This window comes from Cupressus sempervirens, chromosome 9 (genome assembly GCF_028749045.1).
Source record: "Cupressus sempervirens isolate cs-2001-9-10 chromosome 9, ASM2874904v1, whole genome shotgun sequence".
Classification (NCBI taxonomy): domain Eukaryota; kingdom Viridiplantae; phylum Streptophyta; class Pinopsida; order Cupressales; family Cupressaceae; genus Cupressus; species Cupressus sempervirens.
The window spans coordinates 284,371,534-284,392,114 of NC_143126.1; the positions used below are offsets into that span (position 1 = coordinate 284,371,534).

The following is a 20,581-nucleotide window of genomic DNA, read 5'->3' on the forward strand; positions in this document are numbered from 1 at the left end:
TCTGTAGAGTGCTATGTTTAACCTTTTCAGGGATGTGGATAACCTCTTGCCTCTTATTTCCCTTTGTGACCCATGATGCCTTAGGGAGCTCATCTTCTTACATTTCTAAGGTCACATCAAGTTCAAGGTTGCCAGGGTTCACCCTCTCTTTTTCCCCAAGTGGTTCAGTTGGCATCTATGCCATAATTTCTAAATGGTCAACCACCATCTTTCTTATCCTTTGTGGGTAGGGGATATCTAGGTAAAAACCTTTGAAATTGGGATCTACTCTCTTCAATTCCCTCTCTACCCTCAGCAACAATATTGGGAATGAGGAGGAAAGAAAGAATTTGTAATGGAGCAACAATTTATAAGGGCTAGTTGACAAATTGTAATGGTAGAGGAAAGAAGGAATTTGATCTAGGGATTCCTTTCCAATTGAAAAGTCCCCTACCTTAAAATACCTACATAGAAATGTACCTCTATGTACCTTAGGTCCTAGGTACTCCCTGTTTACCATGAATAACTACCACATGAATTCAATGATGGCCAGTCTAGGGGGAATGAATTTTGGCAATATATGTGGGGGTTGGGGACAACCATAAACCCTCATCAAGGAAAAAGTTAGAAATAGGAAAATATCTCCCCAATTATGATCTAATCTTTTTTGCTCAGGGGGTAAGGCCGATCTTAAAAGACTCTTCAAAACCTCAGGTGCCCTAAAGTAATCTAGGTCTAACATTTTCATTATGGTAGTACTGAAATTATTGAAAAATGAAACAGAATTCGAGTAATGATAGGAGCTATCTCATACCCATGTCCACAGTTGAACTAGCAGCTCTCTATTGGCATCAGATGTGTGATCAATAAAGTATGGGCTCATATACCCCGCATTCTTGTACAGGATTAGGTGCATCAACAATGAGTAATGATGGAAACTAAATTTTTCCATTTCTCCATTCTAGGCCAGTCCAATGTTCTCCTTCATCCTCTCCAGAATATACTCAACATAGTCATATTATCCACCATGGTAGGAGTCTTGCACATCTCTAGCAATGATGAATTTTGCTCCATAAACCATGTTAGTTCCATCTTTACCAACTACTTTGTGGACACCATACACATTTTTCACAAAATAATTCTTAAACTTGTCGAAAGACATCATCTTTCCCACCTTCTTGGGGTAATCACCCACTTGCTTTAGGTCCATGGGAATATGTTGTAGCATTGACTTCCCTGTGTAGGCTTTGGCATTTCTCTCAAATTTTCCTTGTAGGTCAACCAGGTCTATTGGTTCACTCATGGCACCATCCAATCCAAATGCTTCAATAAAAGGGGCACGATCTTGTGTGCATAGAATAGTTCCATCCCTTCTATGGAATGATTTGGTGATTGGATTATATGATTTGATCAGGGCCTTTTCCAAATCAATGTCTACAAAGACCTCTGGAAAGATTAACTTTGCCAAGTCCTTCTTCCATGGATTGCAAACATGGATCTTCTCTGCCCTATTGCGATAGAAATATCTAAAAAGCTCATAACCAGTGACTACATGACATGTAGCATCCCTACAAAATATATAAGGGTCCTTGAACTCATGGTCATCTGTTGAAATGACATTTGAAGATCTGGGAACAACTTAAACCATTCTTCCACAAACCTATTAGGTTTCTTCTGCTTGGTTTTTCCTCCCTTTGAATGTGAAGTTTCTACAACCTGCATGTCTAAAGCTTGAATTTCTTCTACTTCCTTGTCAGACATCTTGTAGATAGATTGGAAACACTATAAAAACTTTTGCAAATAATAATCTATTGACACTAAAAGCTCTGCAACTACTCTGAAAATAATAATCTGTTGACAGTAAAAGCTCTACAATTGCTCTAAAATCTCTAATCTCTACAAATGGTAACAGATTATTGGATTATGGAATGTTTTATGCTGAGCGTACATCTTTTTTGTGCATTGATATTTTGCATTCTCGAGATTTAAATTCAGTGTTGTCTGTCACCTCAAATGGAGCATCCACATAACTATCTAGCTCAAGAGCCTTTGTACTTTACTCAAATTTCATTGGCTAGGGTTTCTGATCATTATTCTAGCTCAGAAAAGTAAAGTTCACTTGTTCATGTCAAACTAGGGTTTAGAATCCTATGATACACTTAAGGTGTCTTTCGTATCATCTTAGGTAGGGAACTTTGGCTCTACAATCTTACGATTGTTTGAAATCAAAACCTTTATCGTGTTATCATAAACATTGAAAATGGTCTTCACGATCTCACGATACATTAGTTACCATGACATCGAAGCTTACCTTTAAGTCTCTTACGATCTCATGAGACACAGTTTATACAAATTGGCATAGAATCTTTTCTTTCTTTCCTTTGCCTCACGATCTTACAATCACAATTTGGTGGACCATTTCGTAACACAGTTATCCTTCAAACCCTTATGATGTTATGAGCACAACATTGATGTAACATCGTGTGTTCATTTTTTGTTCCTTATGACCTCTCAATGATAGTCAGTAAATTGACTTCGTAGCATCAAAGGTTACCTTTAGAAGCTATCATCAAGCTACCACCACACAATGATGGTTATACTTTCTTCATCGTAAACTTATAAGCTTTAATTTTCATCTTTACAATCTCACAATCTAACACTAGTTTGTAGCTTTGTAAAGCTTTGAACTCCCCTTGAGATCTTAGAATCTACTGCTTGTCATAGCATTAGAGGATATGACTTGCCATGTGTCTTAAAAACTCATGCATAAGCCCTTGGCCCCACCTTGCTTTATCATATGATCCTTACAATCTTATGATCATCTCTTTATTGTGTCATCGGACACCCTAAAATTTGCTTCCACAATCCTACAATCATGACCTTTTCGTATCTCTGAAAGTCTTCTTGAAAACCTTTACAATGCCTCGATCTTTCCTTTGTCGTAAGATCGAGACTTACTTAACCTTTTGCACTTTTATGTCCTTACGATATTACGATCACCACTTTATCGCATGGTTGTGAGCCTCCATTTCTGCCTTTACAATCCCATCAAACACTTAAGATGACACGACACAAAGGGAGTCATAAGATTAGAGACTTCAATTTGAACACTTGCGATGCTACGACCATATAACATATCTTAAGATTGGGAGACTCAAACTTTACCCCTATGATCCTCTGCTAACCCTTATATTGTAACATCGGGAGAAGGAGATTTTAAGCTTACGACTAGATGCCTAACCCTTGATCGAAAGATCTCATCACACGATTTGAATGACATACAATCTCCTGCTTAGAACAAAACCTAGGGTAAGGGTAAAATGATTGCGGATGAAAATTTTTTATGATAAGGGTGAAGACACAACCTTAAGATATCACATTATTCCACTAGGGCAAGATTTTCAAGATTAGGCTAGGGCAAAAATAACCAAGTTAGGGTTGTCTAGAAACTAATAACAAATAAAGCACAAACCTAACAATACAAATCAATTTAAAATATTTTCACAATAAATTTTCAAAATTTGGCATACTAAAAATAAGGGCTATCAGTTTGTAAACCTTATGAATATATGCCATATTTGTAAATTTAGACTTAATTAAAAAAAATTGAGTATGTTTTTGGCTAAAAGTATTGGGCATGACAACAATAAGTTAGCTTGAGTGTCCTTGCACATGTAATGATATTTTGTGATTGATAAAATGGATGGTGGATATGAAAATGAGGTTCCTAAGCTTCTTTTTATACTAGTTTTTGGAGGTGAAAACAAAGCAAGCCGATGGGTCACCTAATTTTCAAATTTGATTCTTCAAAACAAAACAAGTCTGAAGACCCAAATTCCTTATGGAATAGGTTGACCTACTATAGGATAGGTCAACTTAGGTTGACCTATTCTATAGTAGGCCTATTTATGTTGACCTACTCAGGGTTACTCGAGAAGGGGTATCCCGGAGGTCTCGGTAATTGCATAGATGAAAACGAAAGTAACAAGATTGAGCAAGAGAGAGAGACGATTGAGCATAAATCAATCCATGCTCCATAAAGTCACTAAAGGGTTGGAGCTAAAAGGTATAAAATAGTAGGTGCTTCTATTTTAAGATGGTACATTCAACTACCACTTTAACAAGGGTATGAGTTACCTCTTACTCGTGGTAAACTAGATCAAAAGAAAGAGTTGATCTTATCATGAATAAGGAGACAAAGAAACTACCAAGCCCCCAACAGACTAGATTATTTGTCAATCGAGAGAGAGAGAGAGAGAGAGAGAGAGAGAGAGAGATATTAACTCATCCAATAAGGTGTGTTTGTCATTGTAAACCACACCAAAGAAATATGATTGAATAGTCAAGAAAGGTTGTGCAGCCAATAGTCAACCCCACAAAACAAAGAGGGTAAGATCAAATAATCTAGCATGTTTGTGGACCTAATAGTTAATACCACAAAGGTTAGGATCAAAAGGTATAGTAGGTTTGTATTTTTGATAGACAATCATACAAAACTTTGTGCCTTGTATTGGCTTAACACCCCCATGATATAGTAATCATATACCATTAGAATAGTTTGTGTGTGTGCTAGGACATGTCAAATGGTCTAGAAAGTGTGTGGGGCATGCTAGTCAACCAATTCAAAACATGTAAAAGAGGAAGCATAATCAACCCTAGCAAATTGTGTTATGCTAGCATACTCATCCAAAATAAGCAAAGAGAAGAGTAGTTGGCCCTAGCAAGTTGTGACATGCTAGTGTACAAGACTAAGCAAGAGAAAGAGATGATTGGGCATAAATCTATCCATGTTCCATAAAGTCACTAAAGGGCAGGAGCTCAAATGCATTAAATAATGGGAACTTCTATTTCAAAATGGCAAATTTAGCCCTACTTTAGCAAGAGTATGGGTTACCTCATACTCGTGGTAAAGTAGATGAAAACCAAGAGCTGGTCTTATTATTGAAGATATTGAAAGTCAAAATTGATTTAGAGTGTTGGAATGTAAATTAAAGAATCTTGTTAAAGAAGCAATGTATTGGTATTGTATTGCTTGTTTCATTATTACAGAGTACCATGCTTTTGGAGTGTGTAGTTTTTCCTCGCCTAAAAGATCTTTTTCCATAATATATTTTGTATTCTCTAGTTCAATCTTTATGCATGTTATTATCTCCTTGTAAATGCATTTTTCCCCTATGACAGTGAGATTTGTCAAGAAAATCAGATTTAGATCTCCTCCGCTAGATTATGGGAAGTGTTTTATGCACCACCTTTACTTCCTTTCATGCCCATTTGGTTGCTAGAAGTAGATAGGAATTGGCATTTGTTATTCTTATAAATTTCTAATTCATTTTTTGGGTGTGCAAAATCAGAATCGCATTTGGAAAAAATAGAATTTGGTATCCCCATTTTATCTCAAATCTAGGATTTGGTATTCCATCTAAATAGGTGGAATTGCTCCAATTCCCATTTTAAATCCAATTTGCCAAAAACTTGGATTACGTATAAATTGAAATGATTTTTTAAAGATCCACTTGACCTGTTTGTGGACATGCCTATGCTGTTGGTTGATGTTTTGTTTCCTCTAAACGACGAGGGCAATGTGCAATGCTTGGCTTTCGCTCCTCCACCTGAGAATTCCTCAACTTCCGTAATATCCATATTGGGTAGTTACCAACACCATAACTTCCAAATAGTTTATGATATGCCTAGTTCTCAACTAAGAATTGTTCCTAAAAATTGTGATGGTTGATTATCACATAGGTAACATACTCTTCTCAGTTTACAACAAAATATTTGCTCCAATTAAATGTATTTCTAGAAATTGTTTGTTGAATTACATTGATTAATTGGTAATGGGTCATTACTACTATTATTATTATTATTATTATTAAAATTAATTATATCAAGTATGCCTTGAAATAAAATGGTTTGTCTTTGATCTACTCATGGAAGCTTCTCCTTGGAAAGAAAAACCAAAAAGATTTGCAAGCTCCTCATACATCATAATCTTCTTGACCCATTTGCTTATTTGCAAAACACAAAATAGAGGATTTGAGATTGAAATTGAACTATACATCAATTAAGTATTTGTAGTTAACAAATCAATTTGTTTAGTGAAACTTCTATTGATCTATAGAGGCAAAAATGAGAAACCAAATAGTTTGCATTGAACATCAAAGCAAAAATTAATAGATGCATTGCCATTTATTCCATCACCATATCAACACAAGAAGATTGGCCAAGCAATCCCAAATAATATTATGAAAATAGCAATTTGGAATTCTTGATGAACCAAATGGTCTCAAATCAAAATCCCACAACCTTAATCTGGATTTTAGATTCCAAAATCCCAAATCCAAGATTTTGAATGCTAATTCTCAAATCATATTCCAACAACCAAACAGGTCATTCAAGTACACCCATGTTCCTGAAATGTGTTCCTTGTCCCCAAGGAGGCGTTCCCAAACTCGATGGAACACTGCTTTTGTTTAATTGACAAGTACGTCCTTGGCTTAATAGCTGAAAAAATGCACTTGACATGATGATTTTTTTGAATTTATTAATTAATTTAAAAGTTTGAGAACTATGGTTCAATAAATTCAAAATTAGTTCTCAAACTTTTAAATTAATTAATAATTTCAAAAAAACTGCCACGTCAAGTCCATTTTTTTGGCAGCATAAACGTTGTCGATATGCCCTTGGCTAAATAGGCGAAAAAAATGTACTTGACATGACAAATTTTTTTGAATTTATTAATTAATTTAAAAGTCTGAAAAAGTACGAGAATTGAACTGTGGTTCTCATAATTTTAAATTATTTAATAAATTTTAAAAAAACTGCCATGCTAGGTGCATTTTTTTAGCTGTATAGATGTCATCAATAGGTAGTGATGTAGGAGAGTAGGAAGGGTCGACAAGGTTGGACTAAAAAATGAGCGGAGTAGTTCAACTTCTGATTTAGGTAGCGCAATCCTATGGAAGGGGCTTAGGATTTATTTTTGTGGAGCAAGTGGCCCTCTGATAATTTTTTAAGGGGGCTATAGGTTTATTTAGAATCTACTCATAAAATAGGAGCTCAAACTTTTTAGCCCACTCAATTTGAAAGGGTGAAAATGGGGTGGGGCTGGAATTAGGGAGGAAATGTGCCTCTTGTCAAAACCTACTATTCATTTTCCCACCAAAATGATATAATCGCACCAAAGAAATTTATAAAGAAATTAAATTTCTATTTTCAAAATTTATAACACCACAAGCTTCTTTGAATTTAGGAGTTGATTTTTTAAATCTTATTCACATATAAAATTCAGAGGACCACTTCCCTTTAGATGTTCCTAAAAATTATAAGCTTAAGGAAGACAGTACCCATGGAACCCAGCATTAGATTTCCAATCGAGCTACCAAACCTCTCATTTGCACGGATACTTACCAAAAAAAAATGACTGCACAATTATTGTAATATGTACCATAATCTAATTTATCATGTGATTGATTAGTACTAATTCCTACTCACAGAGGTTAAATGGGTTAATAAACATGCATTGGCTTACAATTCTGTCAGTTCTATTTTGTTCCCGAGACTATTTGTCGGTGCAGTTCAGTAAAACTCATTCCTTCTTTCTACATCTTGAAGGTATTGCTAAATTGACAACCGAGACACCTTGTAAAATTGTCGCATGGAGAGCGATCCATTTTAAGTTTTGTCTTGGAGCTTGGACAAATTGATTCGATTGATTGCATATCTGCAAACAGATTGCTCTGGAATCTTGCACACATAGCAAAGGCATAAAACACCCGACAAATTGAAATCAAATTATATCTCCAACAAGATGTGGCATTGCAAAAATGCAGGGGTCACCAAAGCAACTAAAGACACAACTAAGTTTGTACAAACCAGGAGTTAATGGATAACAGAATAATTGGTGCTTCAAAAGATAACGACGAGACTGAAAAGTCTCAAGAATTATAGTATCTCACAAGAGAGCTCAAATTAAACTTACAAATGTTGATGGATTTTTCAAATTTAACTTTAGTAACATACACTATCCTTTTCGCTGAAATAGGAATGCAAGTTAACACTAGCAAAACCAAAATTATGATCTTCTCGTTGAAGAAGAATAGGGGCATACAAAACGAGTTTCTGTTTGAAAATAGCCCACTTGAGATTGTGGAAGAGTACAAATACTTGGGCATCGATTTTCATAACAAACTCAATTGGGATACTTGCAGATTAAAAAAGATCCAAAGGGGCTGGAAGGCATTATACTCTTTACAAAACAAGTGCAAGAACGCAGAATTATGGGATTGGACGACCATGAAAACTCTTTTTGGTTTGCTGGTCACTCCGGTTATTCTATACGGATGTGAAGTGTGGGGAGGTAGTATGTCCGAAGAAAAATGGCAGCAAGTAGAAAGAATTCAAAAACACTTCATCACATGTACTCTTAAAGTCAAGACCACAGTTCCGTATGAGATCCTTTTGGTGGAGGTGGGTTCCTTTCCATTAGAAGCCGTTGCTTTGGTCCAAATGATAAGCTATTTAAAGAAAACTCAAGGTCTGGAAACACATCGTTGGCCCAAGTTGATCATAGAGGAAAAACTTGTGAGGCGGAAAAGCACATGGATGAAGCAAAATAACAAATGGATGCGAAAATTGGATATCAACATCCAAATTTGCCCGGATAACATTACAAAAATAAAAAAGCTTGTCAATGAAAAATTCCGCAATATTCTGTGGACAAGACACATAGGGCGGAAAAAATCTTATTACATTAAAGAATTTAATCCCACTTCTAGTCATGATGAAAAGGCCTATATAAGAGCACCTATTAACTGGAAAGCAAAAATGTTGATGGCACAACTTAGAACTAGTTCACATCAGCTGTGATGTGAAACTGGTCGGTGGCAAGTTCCAAAGGAAGAGTGGGCAGACAGAACATGTTTATTTTGTAATATGGGAACAGTTGAGACAGAGCAGCACTTTGTCAAGGAGTGACTGGCTTACAATGACATCAGATCTGGTTATACAAAAATACTGCAAAACAAGGACTTCAACTATTTATTCGAGGAATATCAAGTGAAGAGAGCAGCGGATTTGATTACCAAACTTCAGAGAAGGAGAGACAAGTTAATCAAAACTTTACAACTCACTAGTTCCGCTCCTGACTCGAGAGGGTGATTGCATGGGTCCCATTGACTACTTTAGTCTCGTGGACGTCATTAAAATCTATCAAATCATATCATATCATGCATATTGAAAACCAAAAAGAGGAAATTTATTGGTCAAATCAGAAGAACAGGCTTGCATGTGGAAGCGAATCTTCCTGCAATCATTGTCCAGTAAAAGACCACACAAAAAAATCGAAGGACATTTTCATAGAGTTCGGGCTTCCAGTCCCCAGTCAATATGTACTCTTCTATGTTGGAAACAACCATGAAAATGCATCTCTGAGAATACATTATTCCAATATTAGAAATGCATTATTTGAATGTACACTTCCCGCACAACTGGAAAAAAAAATATTAGATGAAACTCATAGTGCAAAGCAGTCCCAATGGTTTCAATTGACATGGGTGATATTAATATTTCCGATGTGCAAGTTCTTGCAGTATATCCTCTAGGCCTTTCTCTTGCCGCACATTCTTCACCCACCGGGCATCGATACGAACTCTTTCAATTCTTTGGTTGACTGTCCGTTCTATAGATGGTGCCGTCCGAGTTGAAAAAAACATTTGTATTTCATCTGCCTTTTCCTCACTTGCAAACTGAAAGCAAGTAACAACAAAGACCTACTTCAGTATACTATTTTCCCATCTTGGGGAAAAAAGAGAGTATTAAAAACGCATTTGTATGGGTGAGGACTTGAGTAACAAACCCCATATACAGAACCCGAGACAAAGTAGCTTATCATGGATCCTGAACCCCAATGTTTCCAGATAAAATCCCAATTTTCCTGGATTAAATAAGCCGATCTAAAATCAGTGGATATCCAATTACTACAAGATTCTCTGAGATTAATTGTATTAAGAATTTTAAACTTTAAATCCTCAAATATAAACATGCCCCCCGATTCTCTATCAGAATGTGACTGCCGTCTATGAAACATTACCTTAAACCACAGCCACGCAGTTTCACGCCCTTCCCTGAGAGTCCCCCATAGTACAGTTACTGCATCTTGTTTCCGCACCTGCGTGAGTAAAACAGACAGAATTTCTTTCTCAATTTAACAAATAAAAGCCCTACCTCAGAAGCCAAGCTATAGACAGGTTTCACAAGGAAAATAAGCATCTTGACATTGGATTAATTTATTTTTCTACCGTAGCATACTTGAGCCATACCTCAGGCGACAAACTGAAGTCTAAAGCTTCACGGACAATAGAAGGATCTGGAGATTTAGCAAGTGAACCTGCCGTATATTACACAATTAAAAGGTTACTGGTGATAAATTGAACCACCATATAACAATTTACTTACCGAGAATCCGCCCTTTTTCCTCAGTATCTGTCTGCCTATAGAGATTTAACAAAGATTCATATGCAGATTTATCTGAAGTTGTGACATTTTTAATGGCAGCAATGTATGCAGCCTACAAAGAAGAAATGATAATAATTAAGATTCATAACAAGAACTACCCAAATTTGAACAATGACGGGGACAGCCATAGAAGAACCTTTCTGACATCTGCAGGCAGAAGCTGCGTGCTTCTGTTATTCAAGAAAATATTAAACCGTCTTAGACCTTCTTGTTTAGTTTCCTCGTGCCCAAGTTCCACCAAAGCTGTCAGTATCTCCCCTCTTAACATTGCATCCAAGTGACTCTCACCAGCAATAGGATCCCATCCCAGTTTCCTGTATGCGTATGTAAGGACATGAAATTTTTTGATCTATATATAATGGAGATGCACTTCATTAGCCACCAGTCTCCCTATGATAAGTAAAATATCTCATGTGAAAATCCCCAACATACATCACTTAGAAATGCCCCAGTTAAGTAGGGACAATGAAGGGCCGTGTTTACATATTAAGAAATGAAAACTTCAAAATCCTATTCAATCATGCTATGTTCTTCCTCTCTGTCCTGAATACAGGAGACAAATAAGTAACCTACATCCACTAAATTCTTTTTCTGACTTTAACAAAATGCACTTTGCACCTTGTTTTAAAAGTCACAAAAATTAATCAATTGACATTTAACATCATCATTAATGACGTCAAAAGAAACATTCAATCCAACTTACTCAGCCGCAAACTGAAGAAGGTTAATTATAAACAACTTGGCATGTGGAGCAGAATCCGGGATAGCATCGCTTACCACCCTTACAACTTTATAGCCAACCTGCAACATTAACAATCCATTGACATACCGAAAAGCTTGATTTACTATTCTATCCATGTTACAGATTACAATTCACAGATCAAATTTAGAAATTTCAACATTCCCTGAGGGGTCTCAAAGGAAACTTCAAACTTTGGAAGAAAAATCGGAACACAGTTGTGTTCAGATACATTCTCAAACATATTTAACTGTAGAAATCTCATTCACTTACAGACAGAAATACTTACATTCATTAGGCATGATAGAACAGTATAGTCCAACTCTTTCCTGTAAACATCGATGAGAGAAAGTAGTGCTGATAGTGGCTGCTTACAGGCAGAGCATAGAGCATAAGTGTCATCCAGTATTCCTGACAACAAACCAGCAGCACAAGTGCATAAGGGTCATCTAATTTTTCTGACAATAAATTAGTAGCACAAGCGCTTATTAATTGCCAGTTTGCCTGTTTCTAATACAACTTAAAAGTTAATAACGCTAATATCTTCTCATTAAAATATGTTAGTTCTTACCAAACCTGTCTGTAGCATCCAACAGTCCTGCTGTTATCGCGGACCTTAGTCTTGCTGCCATTACATCATCATATTGGACACGATAAAAGGCAGTTTGTCCTACATTTAGCTTTATCCAACTAGATTCAGAACTTGCCTTCATTAGTTTACAATCTGCGAGATTGACACCTCCAACCTTTCCATGTAAGAGTGCATTCTTTCGAACCTCATATGAGCCATAGCATAAAGTGATTGGCACAACCCATTGCCCATCCCCATGTGCACCACTTGACAAAAACTGGGACTGGATCGGAGGGGCATGAGAATTGAAGGTTAGAATAACTTCACTAGTAAAAACAATATTCTTAAGCAAGTTACGTTTAGAATAGAATACATTACTTTCTTGCAAATAAAATTTACTCATACTTTCCCAAATATGTTTTTTAAGCCAAACATTAGCTCCCATCTATGATAGTCATTTAAAAAATACTAGCACATATGAGAACTTAACCACTTACAGAAGTCCACTTCTAATGCTGCTAGGATGATGTATTCCTTAGCATTGTGTGCTGATTTATCCCTCCCGTGTGACTATTCTCAGTCATCACATGTAATGTGATTTGATTGATGCCTTATTTAATTTTTCTAGAGGTACTTGCCTCATGTTGTTGGGCTAGAATTGGTTTTCAACTTTTTCCTTTCTTGGACTAGTCATCAAATTTCTCTATCAACAGTGAAGAATGAAGATAATAAACATAAATCACCAGTTTAAACTATTAGCAAAATATCTATGATCGAGGATGAGGATAAAAGCAAAATTCATGCATTTTGAATTAAAACAACAGTCAGTGTTAATAAGAGATGAAATATACAGGGGCTAATAGAAATTATAGAACTATAACAGGATGCAGAAAACAATTCATTGTTAAAGGAATAGAAATTTTACAAACTAGAACTACAACAGAATGCAGAACAAGATTGTGTGCCCATGGAAAAGTAAGTGTAAACACTAAAAATTGGTTGCCCCTATGGCTATGCTTTTAACTAATAATTCCTCTATGTCAGTCATTTGGTTTTTATCATTCATTGACGTTTTACCTTTCTTTCCTTAATTAAATCATTTCAATTGTTTAGCAAATAATTAATTGTCTCCTGATTTGACCATCTCTTGTCAATTTGACCTAAGTCACTCTTTATTGCCTATCCAATTAGATAATTTTGTCAATTATTTAATCTCATCCATTTATCGCTTTCAGTTCCAAATCAATCTTGACCATTTTCAATCCCAATTTATCTATAAATTGAGGTCACAATCCTCATTTTCAGCGACCAGAAGTCTTCAATTTCCATGTTATCATCATCATCATCATAATTGTTTTAGTACATTAATGCATTTTAATTTGTGAAAACAACATCACCATGATAGAATGAGAAGAAATGGAGTCATTTTAAAGGAGCATTGTATTTTTATTTGTTTATTTCATTTATATGCTTCGTTTTCAAATCTGTATTGGTCAGATTAGGTCTATAGCATGATAATGGCTTTATATTTCATGCTTTCTTACTCCATTTTCCCAATCTATATTTATGGTGAACCTAATGTGGAATGCAATTAAACTTATAATTTTTTCAATTTTTTCATCTAAATGTATCAATGATGCAATTCCCTTGTAAGTACCACAATTGATTGAGGTTTGAACACATACAGGGATTTCTAATACATTTGATTTGATTTTATACACATTTGCAGGATTTCAACATGCATTAGTTTCCTTGTTTCTAATTGATTTCTAATCTAGTTTTCAATATTGGATCTAAGTTAATGGCTTAATGAAACACGATCTCACTTCGACTTAATCAATGGATCAATGGACAACAACAATCTCACTTGGACTTAATAGATGGATCAACCAACAACAACAATCTCAGATCGATTTAAATAGGGAATTTAGTGAACACACACAGACAAACACACGATACTTTGTGGGCTTATTTTTGGAGATCTCTATAGCTTAGTGACTCCTTTCCAAAACTGTGGTTTTGATGCTTCTATACTACTGTATATATCTTCTTATAAAACCTGCATTTCATATTTGTGATATCCCCATCAAAATAAGATTTATATAATCAATAATTAATAAACAAAATAATATAATTACAATATAAATAGTGATACAATTATAATATAATATTTAATCCTATTATAATATCATTTAATATATTACATTTTGATATGATACCAAAGTATGAAAAATAAATCAATAACAGAATGATAACCCAATATAATTATAAACAATGATATTACAATAAATAAAAACTACTTAAAATATAGAAAAGATATATCAATTAAATAATAATGAAATAGAGTTTTTATATAATATGTTGTTAATTTAATATATGATTAAAATAATTTATATTATAAATTAAAATAATCATATGAGATGCAATATTAGGACACAAATGACAAATCAAAACTATAATAAATAAACCAATTATTAAATGCTTTTATATATAATAGATCAGGAATATATATAGTTAATAAACCAAAAGACACAAACCTTAAGCTCCAAATGACACACTAATTTGGAATAAAAATATAAAAATATCAACTTTTTATAAAGAACATAGGAGAAAAAATCAGAGAATGTATTTTATAATTTTTGATGTTTACTCTATCTGCACAAATTTAGAAGATTAGACTTGGGGACATTACAAAACAACAATTCATAGAATGATGGATAATTGCTTCCAGCATACACATTCATAGATTCTGCAAAACGACAGACACCATACACCCTTTTCCACATAACTTAATCAGAGAAATAGACATGATGTAAAGAGATACATATCGTACAAGGAGGGAGCATCCTATCAAGTGTATACTTTAGGGTTCCTTCAACAATCCTTATAGAAGGAATTGTGGTATTCAAGTTTATAGGAGTAAATGCAATAGTTTGTAACTCAGTCATCGAGAGAGGAATAGGATAGAAGATGGAGATTGAGATTATACCCATATTATACTTGTATAACGGCACTCCCTAAATAGGGAGATTTATGGAACTAAGGAATGAAAGGAAAATGAGATATCAGAAAAAAGAAGAAATTACTTGCTGTAGAATACCAACTCTCCTCATAAACAAATGAGTGCTCAAGCTTCCCATTGAGGGCATATAGTTTAGGGAATCTTTATTGAAATCTTAATATGTGTAGGATTGCTAACAAAGCTCCGACTTAATGAATCTTGCCAACTATATCGATTGAGTCGTCAAAAGGGAAGAACAAGCAGATTTTGTATTCATTTGGTCATAGAAACAAATTCATAGATACGTATAATATTATTGTGGAAGAATCTATTAGAACTATCAGGGAATCACAGGGAAATAAGATAAGTAGGAGAGACAATATGCCATGTCTAGATACAAGCATTGTAATAAAGTTACAAGTCTGAATTTATATGTATCAAGCGACACAATTCATCCCGTTAAAGAAGATAAGACAATGCATTTAAAGGGGTGACACTTTGAGTCGACCCATGATTAGACTAAGTGAAGAATAAGTCCGTACCTGTTAAAGGTAACAAGAAAAAGAAGTGTATTAAAATAAAGATATCAAAAACGAGAATTACACTTGGCGATCCAATGCACATTTTGGAGGAAGAAACAGGTCGGAGGTCTAAGATTTCAACCCCCTTAGTATGGGAAGCATCATGCTGACAACATACGACCACCATGGCAAAGGAAAAGTGGTCGAATGGAGCATAGGAATAAAAATATAAAAGAAGACAAGTAGAAGTAGCAACCACAGGGATACCGCCAAGTGGAACAGCGGGAGAATCACGTCAGATCAATCATAGTGGGTGGTACAAATCGACCTGTGACCCCGAATAATGATGATTTTATACACATTCGTGCAATGAGGTAAGTTACTAAAGGTAGGTTGTCTTGCAATTATAATTACTTATGTTTATAAATGAAAATCTAAGTCCTTATGAAATCAATACTTAATGTTGATTGGAATTGAGGAGCGTCTTTAATATGATTACAAATATTTGTTAAGATATTTATATAATTACTATTAGGAATAGCGTTATTTTTCATATGACAAAGAATAAGGTTTGATCCTCTTATATTATTATTACATTGAATTATTAAGTATGATTACTTCCAATATTTGATTTTGAATAAAAAGCATAATTCGAGTCTAATACAAATATTTATTAATACTACTAATAAATTATAGATAAGTCTATAAGAGCTCTCTTATTAGTACATAGTGCATAGGGAGTGTGCACTGGAGGAGGAGTAAATCCCTCACGCTGGGGCAATATGGGAGCCCAAGTAGATTGTATCCAAACTCGAGCAACAGTAAATCTACCATCCACAACAAAACTAAGCACATATCGAGTGGGTAGAGAGTGTGCACGGGAGGGGGAGTAAATCACTCATTTTGGAGTAAGAGAACCCCAAGTAGATCATGTCCAATCTCGAGCAGCAAAAAATCTACCATCCACTATAGAATTAAGTAGATACCAAGTGGGTAGGGAGTGCGCACAAGGGGGAGTAAATCGCTCACTTTGGGGCAAGAGAATCCTAATATGGATAAAGCTCTGAGGGAACCCCAAGTAGATCATGTCCAAACTCGAGCAACAGTGAATCCACCACCCACTACGAAATTAAGCACACGAGAGAAAGCTTGCAATGAGGGGAGAACTACTAGGGCACCCTATCGTAGTACTAGCTAAAGGAAAGTTGCTAAAAGACATATCTTCAAGAACTTTTGATTTCCAAACATGGAAAAGTAGTGCAACATCTACGGTCTAAGTTGATAAAACATTTTCTTAACCTTTCTTATTTCAAATTGTAGAAAGGAATCTAACTAAATTTTAACATGTATACTCTATGTCTACATTGTGTCTTCATGCATTGAAGTGTTTGCTTCGTGTCTTCTTTGTGTCCTCATGCATTCGTGTGTCTACCTCGTGTTTGCATTGTGTCTTCATGCATTAATGTGTCTACTTTGTGTATGCTCTGTGTCTTCATTCATATGTTTTTGTATAGGACATCATAAACTAACATGTGTAGTGTTGCAAGGGTTTAACACATATGCGAGAAAGAGAAAGAATCTGAGCTATGAATTGATGAAAATCAAATCAATTACTTGAGGACAAGCAAATTCGAGAGGGGAGGACTATGATATCCCCACCAAAATAAGATTTATATAATCAATAATTAATATAAAAACTAATATAATTACAAGATAAATAGTGATACATAGTATCATATTTAATCTTATTATAATATCATTTAATATATTACATTTTGCCAATAATACTAAAGTATGAAAACATATCAATAGTAGAATGATAACCCATTATAATTATAAATAATGATATTACAAGAAATAACATATATTTAAAATATAGAAAAGCTATATCAATTAAATGATACAATAATAGAATTGTTATATAATATGTTGTTAATTTAATATATTATTAAAATAATCATATGGGATACAATATTAAGACATAAATTAAAAATATTAAAAATAATTATATTATTAAAATATTTTAAATATAATAGATCGGGAATATATTTAGTTAAAAAACCAAAAGTCACAAACCTTTGGCTCCAAATGACACACCAATCTGGAATAGCAATATAAAAATATCAACTTTTTATCAAGAAGGACATAGGAGAAAAAAAAGATGCTCTGTTTTATAATTCTGATGTTCAATCCATCTGCACAAATTCAGAAGATTGGACTTGGGGACATTACAATATACCCTTTGTTTCTGATGGCTTTTTTGTAGAAGTCTGTTTTTGAGCCTTGACCATTTTGATCAAAACTAATGCAAAGAATGATTCTATCATGATAGTGAACACTGTTTAGTAACAGTATTGATGCTTTGTTCCTTAACAGTCTTGAATTTGTTGAATGGCTCTGAGTATTATTTGCTAAATCAGCTTGATGATTGTCCTTCTAATGCAATTGTTGTCAATTTGAATGAAACAAAAGTTTTCATATAATGAAATGTGTGTCTCTTTGATATTCCATTATGACTATTATTTGTATATCGTTCAGCTGCATTTCTGGTCATACTAATAATTCTTCTACCTCTGTCTCTCAATAGCATGCTGGGCTCAACACTCATGGGAGCCCATTTAACCCCACATGCTATCAAGAGACACTTATATCTGCACATGAAGAAAACAAGTTAGAAAATAGATGCCTACTTTAGGTGTATATGATGAGTCAGATGGCTTTCTTCTTTAATGCATATTGAGACTAATTTGTACATGAGTAGGTAAATGACATGTAAGGCTTGTGACTATTCGTTGTTTTAAGCATTGCTCATACACATTACTATGATCAATGCAGGAATAGGGAGTATTAAGGAGCACTAAGGAGCTAGGAAGGACAAGTAGTTCAGAGTCCAGACAACGGCAAAGCAAGACAACCATGAACCAGTCATTCAAGCAATGACTGGTCACCCTCTCTACATGCATATTTATTTCATTTACTTATTCATGTATGCGTTGATCTTAATTTGTATTGAATAAGTCAGTCTCACAACTTCTGTGAGACTAAATGTACATTTCACATTCAATAAAGATTACTTTTGTTTCAAAAAGACTTGTAAGATCTTTCCTGTATTTCATGCATCTGTATAAAATTATTAATGAAATAATTTGATAAAAAATTTAATCTCTTTTAGTTATTTCATTTATACACTTGAATGTAATGTAGGAGAGGTTTAAAATGTAATGTTTTCTTTTAACTGTAAATGGTTCTATCTGATCGAGCTGTAGATAAAGATCTGGTAAAAATTTTGGCGACATCTGCTATATGTCTGCCTACTAGACATGAAAACCAGTAGCCTAGTCTTGTCCATTGGGCATGGAGTCAGTCAGCAAACATAACAGAAACCTGAAAAATTATATGCAGAAACCAAATAACTCTTCCTAACTCATTTGAGTGTTGGTTTATGGTTATGATAGTGAAGTATGCAACTTCACTGTCATGCATTGTAGATGTGTACCTGATCAATTAGCAAGAATTATTTAGGGTTTGGAAGAATCTCTAAAATAACTTTTCTGCATGATTGTAGCACACCTAGATAAACAAACCAAGAGAGTTTATTGAAAACGAGGAAACCTAAACTAAAACTATTTAATTGTGCTAGACAACACATAGACAAACTAAAAATGCATCTAAACTATAGTGCAGCAACACTTTATTCAAAACAAGAAATCTAACCTAGTATATGTTGTCCTGAATTTTGTCACCACAAAATGCAGGTAACAGTACAAAACTTTTTCAAACTAGTTTTGTATTTCTTTTTCAAACTAGTTTTGCATTTCTCTGAGTTGAATTTGTTATTAGATTGGTTAATGTTGATCGATCAATCAAATTCAATTCACATAACAAAATCTTTTACTGAAAGCTTTTGTCAAGTCTTTTTTGTTTTTTTGTTTGTCAAGTCTATGCTTGATTTTTTAGGCCTTCAATGTCCTTTTTTTTGTTTTTGAGTGTGTGTTTGTTGGTTTTTGGTCCTTTGGTTTTGCTCAAGTCATTGCTTTCAGTTTTCCATTTGATTCAATATATCTTAAGGCTTAATCGAAGTTGGCAATCAAAAGATATGACCATTTTAGTGCCCAAAAAGTGGACTCTCCAGGTGCAACTGCATGAATTAAAAATATCATGTCATATTTTTAAGTTGACATTCACCTTTTGAAAAAAATAACATAAATTCACTTTATATTATGTTTTTAAGTTAATCATTTTGATTTTTCACTTAAACTATAGTGCACTTTATGTTATATTTTTAAGTTGAGTTACTTTTTTATTTTTTAAATCAAATACTCTAGCAAATATTACTTTTAAATGATATTTGCAAATTATATTTTTAATCTGATAGTGTAAATGTTTTTTTTTTAAATCAGTAAACGGCCGAAGCATAAATTAACTTTTGTTATTTATTTTTAATTAATTATTTTTATGTGTTAAGAAAATTCAAATCCAATACCTCCCACATGAGAGGCTCACAAGTTACCGTTGTGTTGTAGGCTCTTGCCTATGATAGTGTAAATGTTAATTATGGGACATTTAAGTAATATTTTATCAAAAATTGAATTGCCATGTGATTATTTAAGTCACTTAAGTTGTGCATCTCATTCTTTAGACCCATTTGCATGTTTTTAAGATATGCAAATGCATCTAAAGAGTGAGCTTTAGAACTAAAAGCATCTAAATGCCTTTATTGAAAATATGCAATGGCCTCTCAAGAATGAGATATGCATATTGCTTGTTTTCAAAATATGCATATGCACTCCAAGAGTGCGTTCAACATGGGCAAGCACATAAAACATGTTTTTAAAATATGCACATGCATCTTGAGAACCCATTTTGCTCAAGGTGCATATTTTTAAAATATGTATATGCACTCCAAGAGTGCGTTTGGGCTTGGAGAAGCCAAATGCATGTTTTAAAACATGATATAGCACTCCAAGAGTTCGTTTAGACTTTTTATGTATGTAATGCCCTCTTGAGAACCCGTTTTTGGCTCTTAGGGCAAAGACTTCCATGTCTTTGGCCTCCAAGAACACGTTTATGTTGATTTCGATTGGATTCCTCCATGAAATGACTTGAAATCTCTTCCTCAAGAGGCGTTTTTGCATCCTTATGCATTTCCATGAATTTGGCATCCTTATTCATGTGAAAAATGTTTCATTTTAACCTCATTTGGAGCCACATTCTGGAAAAAAACGCCCAGATTTGGGCCATTAAAATCCACGTTTTTG

The 20,581-nt window shown here is 34.3% G+C and overlaps 1 protein-coding gene across 3 annotated transcripts in view; it reads right to left on the bottom strand.

The window, feature by feature from the left end:
• Window positions 1–9,210: 9,210 nt before the first annotated feature.
• LOC149538548 (aminopeptidase M1-like) overlaps window positions 9,211–20,581 on the bottom strand; it is a 207,870-nt gene continuing 196,499 nt past the window's right edge. For all 3 annotated transcript variants that reach the window (XM_089799854.1, XM_089799855.1, XM_089799856.1), the window contains 9 exons: window positions 11,802–12,084; window positions 11,520–11,641; window positions 11,195–11,292; window positions 10,628–10,805; window positions 10,432–10,543; window positions 10,296–10,363; window positions 10,067–10,144; window positions 9,833–9,910; window positions 9,211–9,722 (listed from right to left, as the gene is read on the bottom strand). In XM_089799854.1, coding sequence (XP_089655980.1) covers window positions 9,537–9,722; window positions 9,833–9,910; window positions 10,067–10,144; window positions 10,296–10,363; window positions 10,432–10,543; window positions 10,628–10,805; window positions 11,195–11,292; window positions 11,520–11,641; window positions 11,802–12,084 — 1,203 coding nt within the window. In that variant the 3' untranslated portion in view covers window positions 9,211–9,536. The remainder of the gene's footprint in view (window positions 9,723–9,832; window positions 9,911–10,066; window positions 10,145–10,295; window positions 10,364–10,431; window positions 10,544–10,627; window positions 10,806–11,194; window positions 11,293–11,519; window positions 11,642–11,801; window positions 12,085–20,581) is intronic.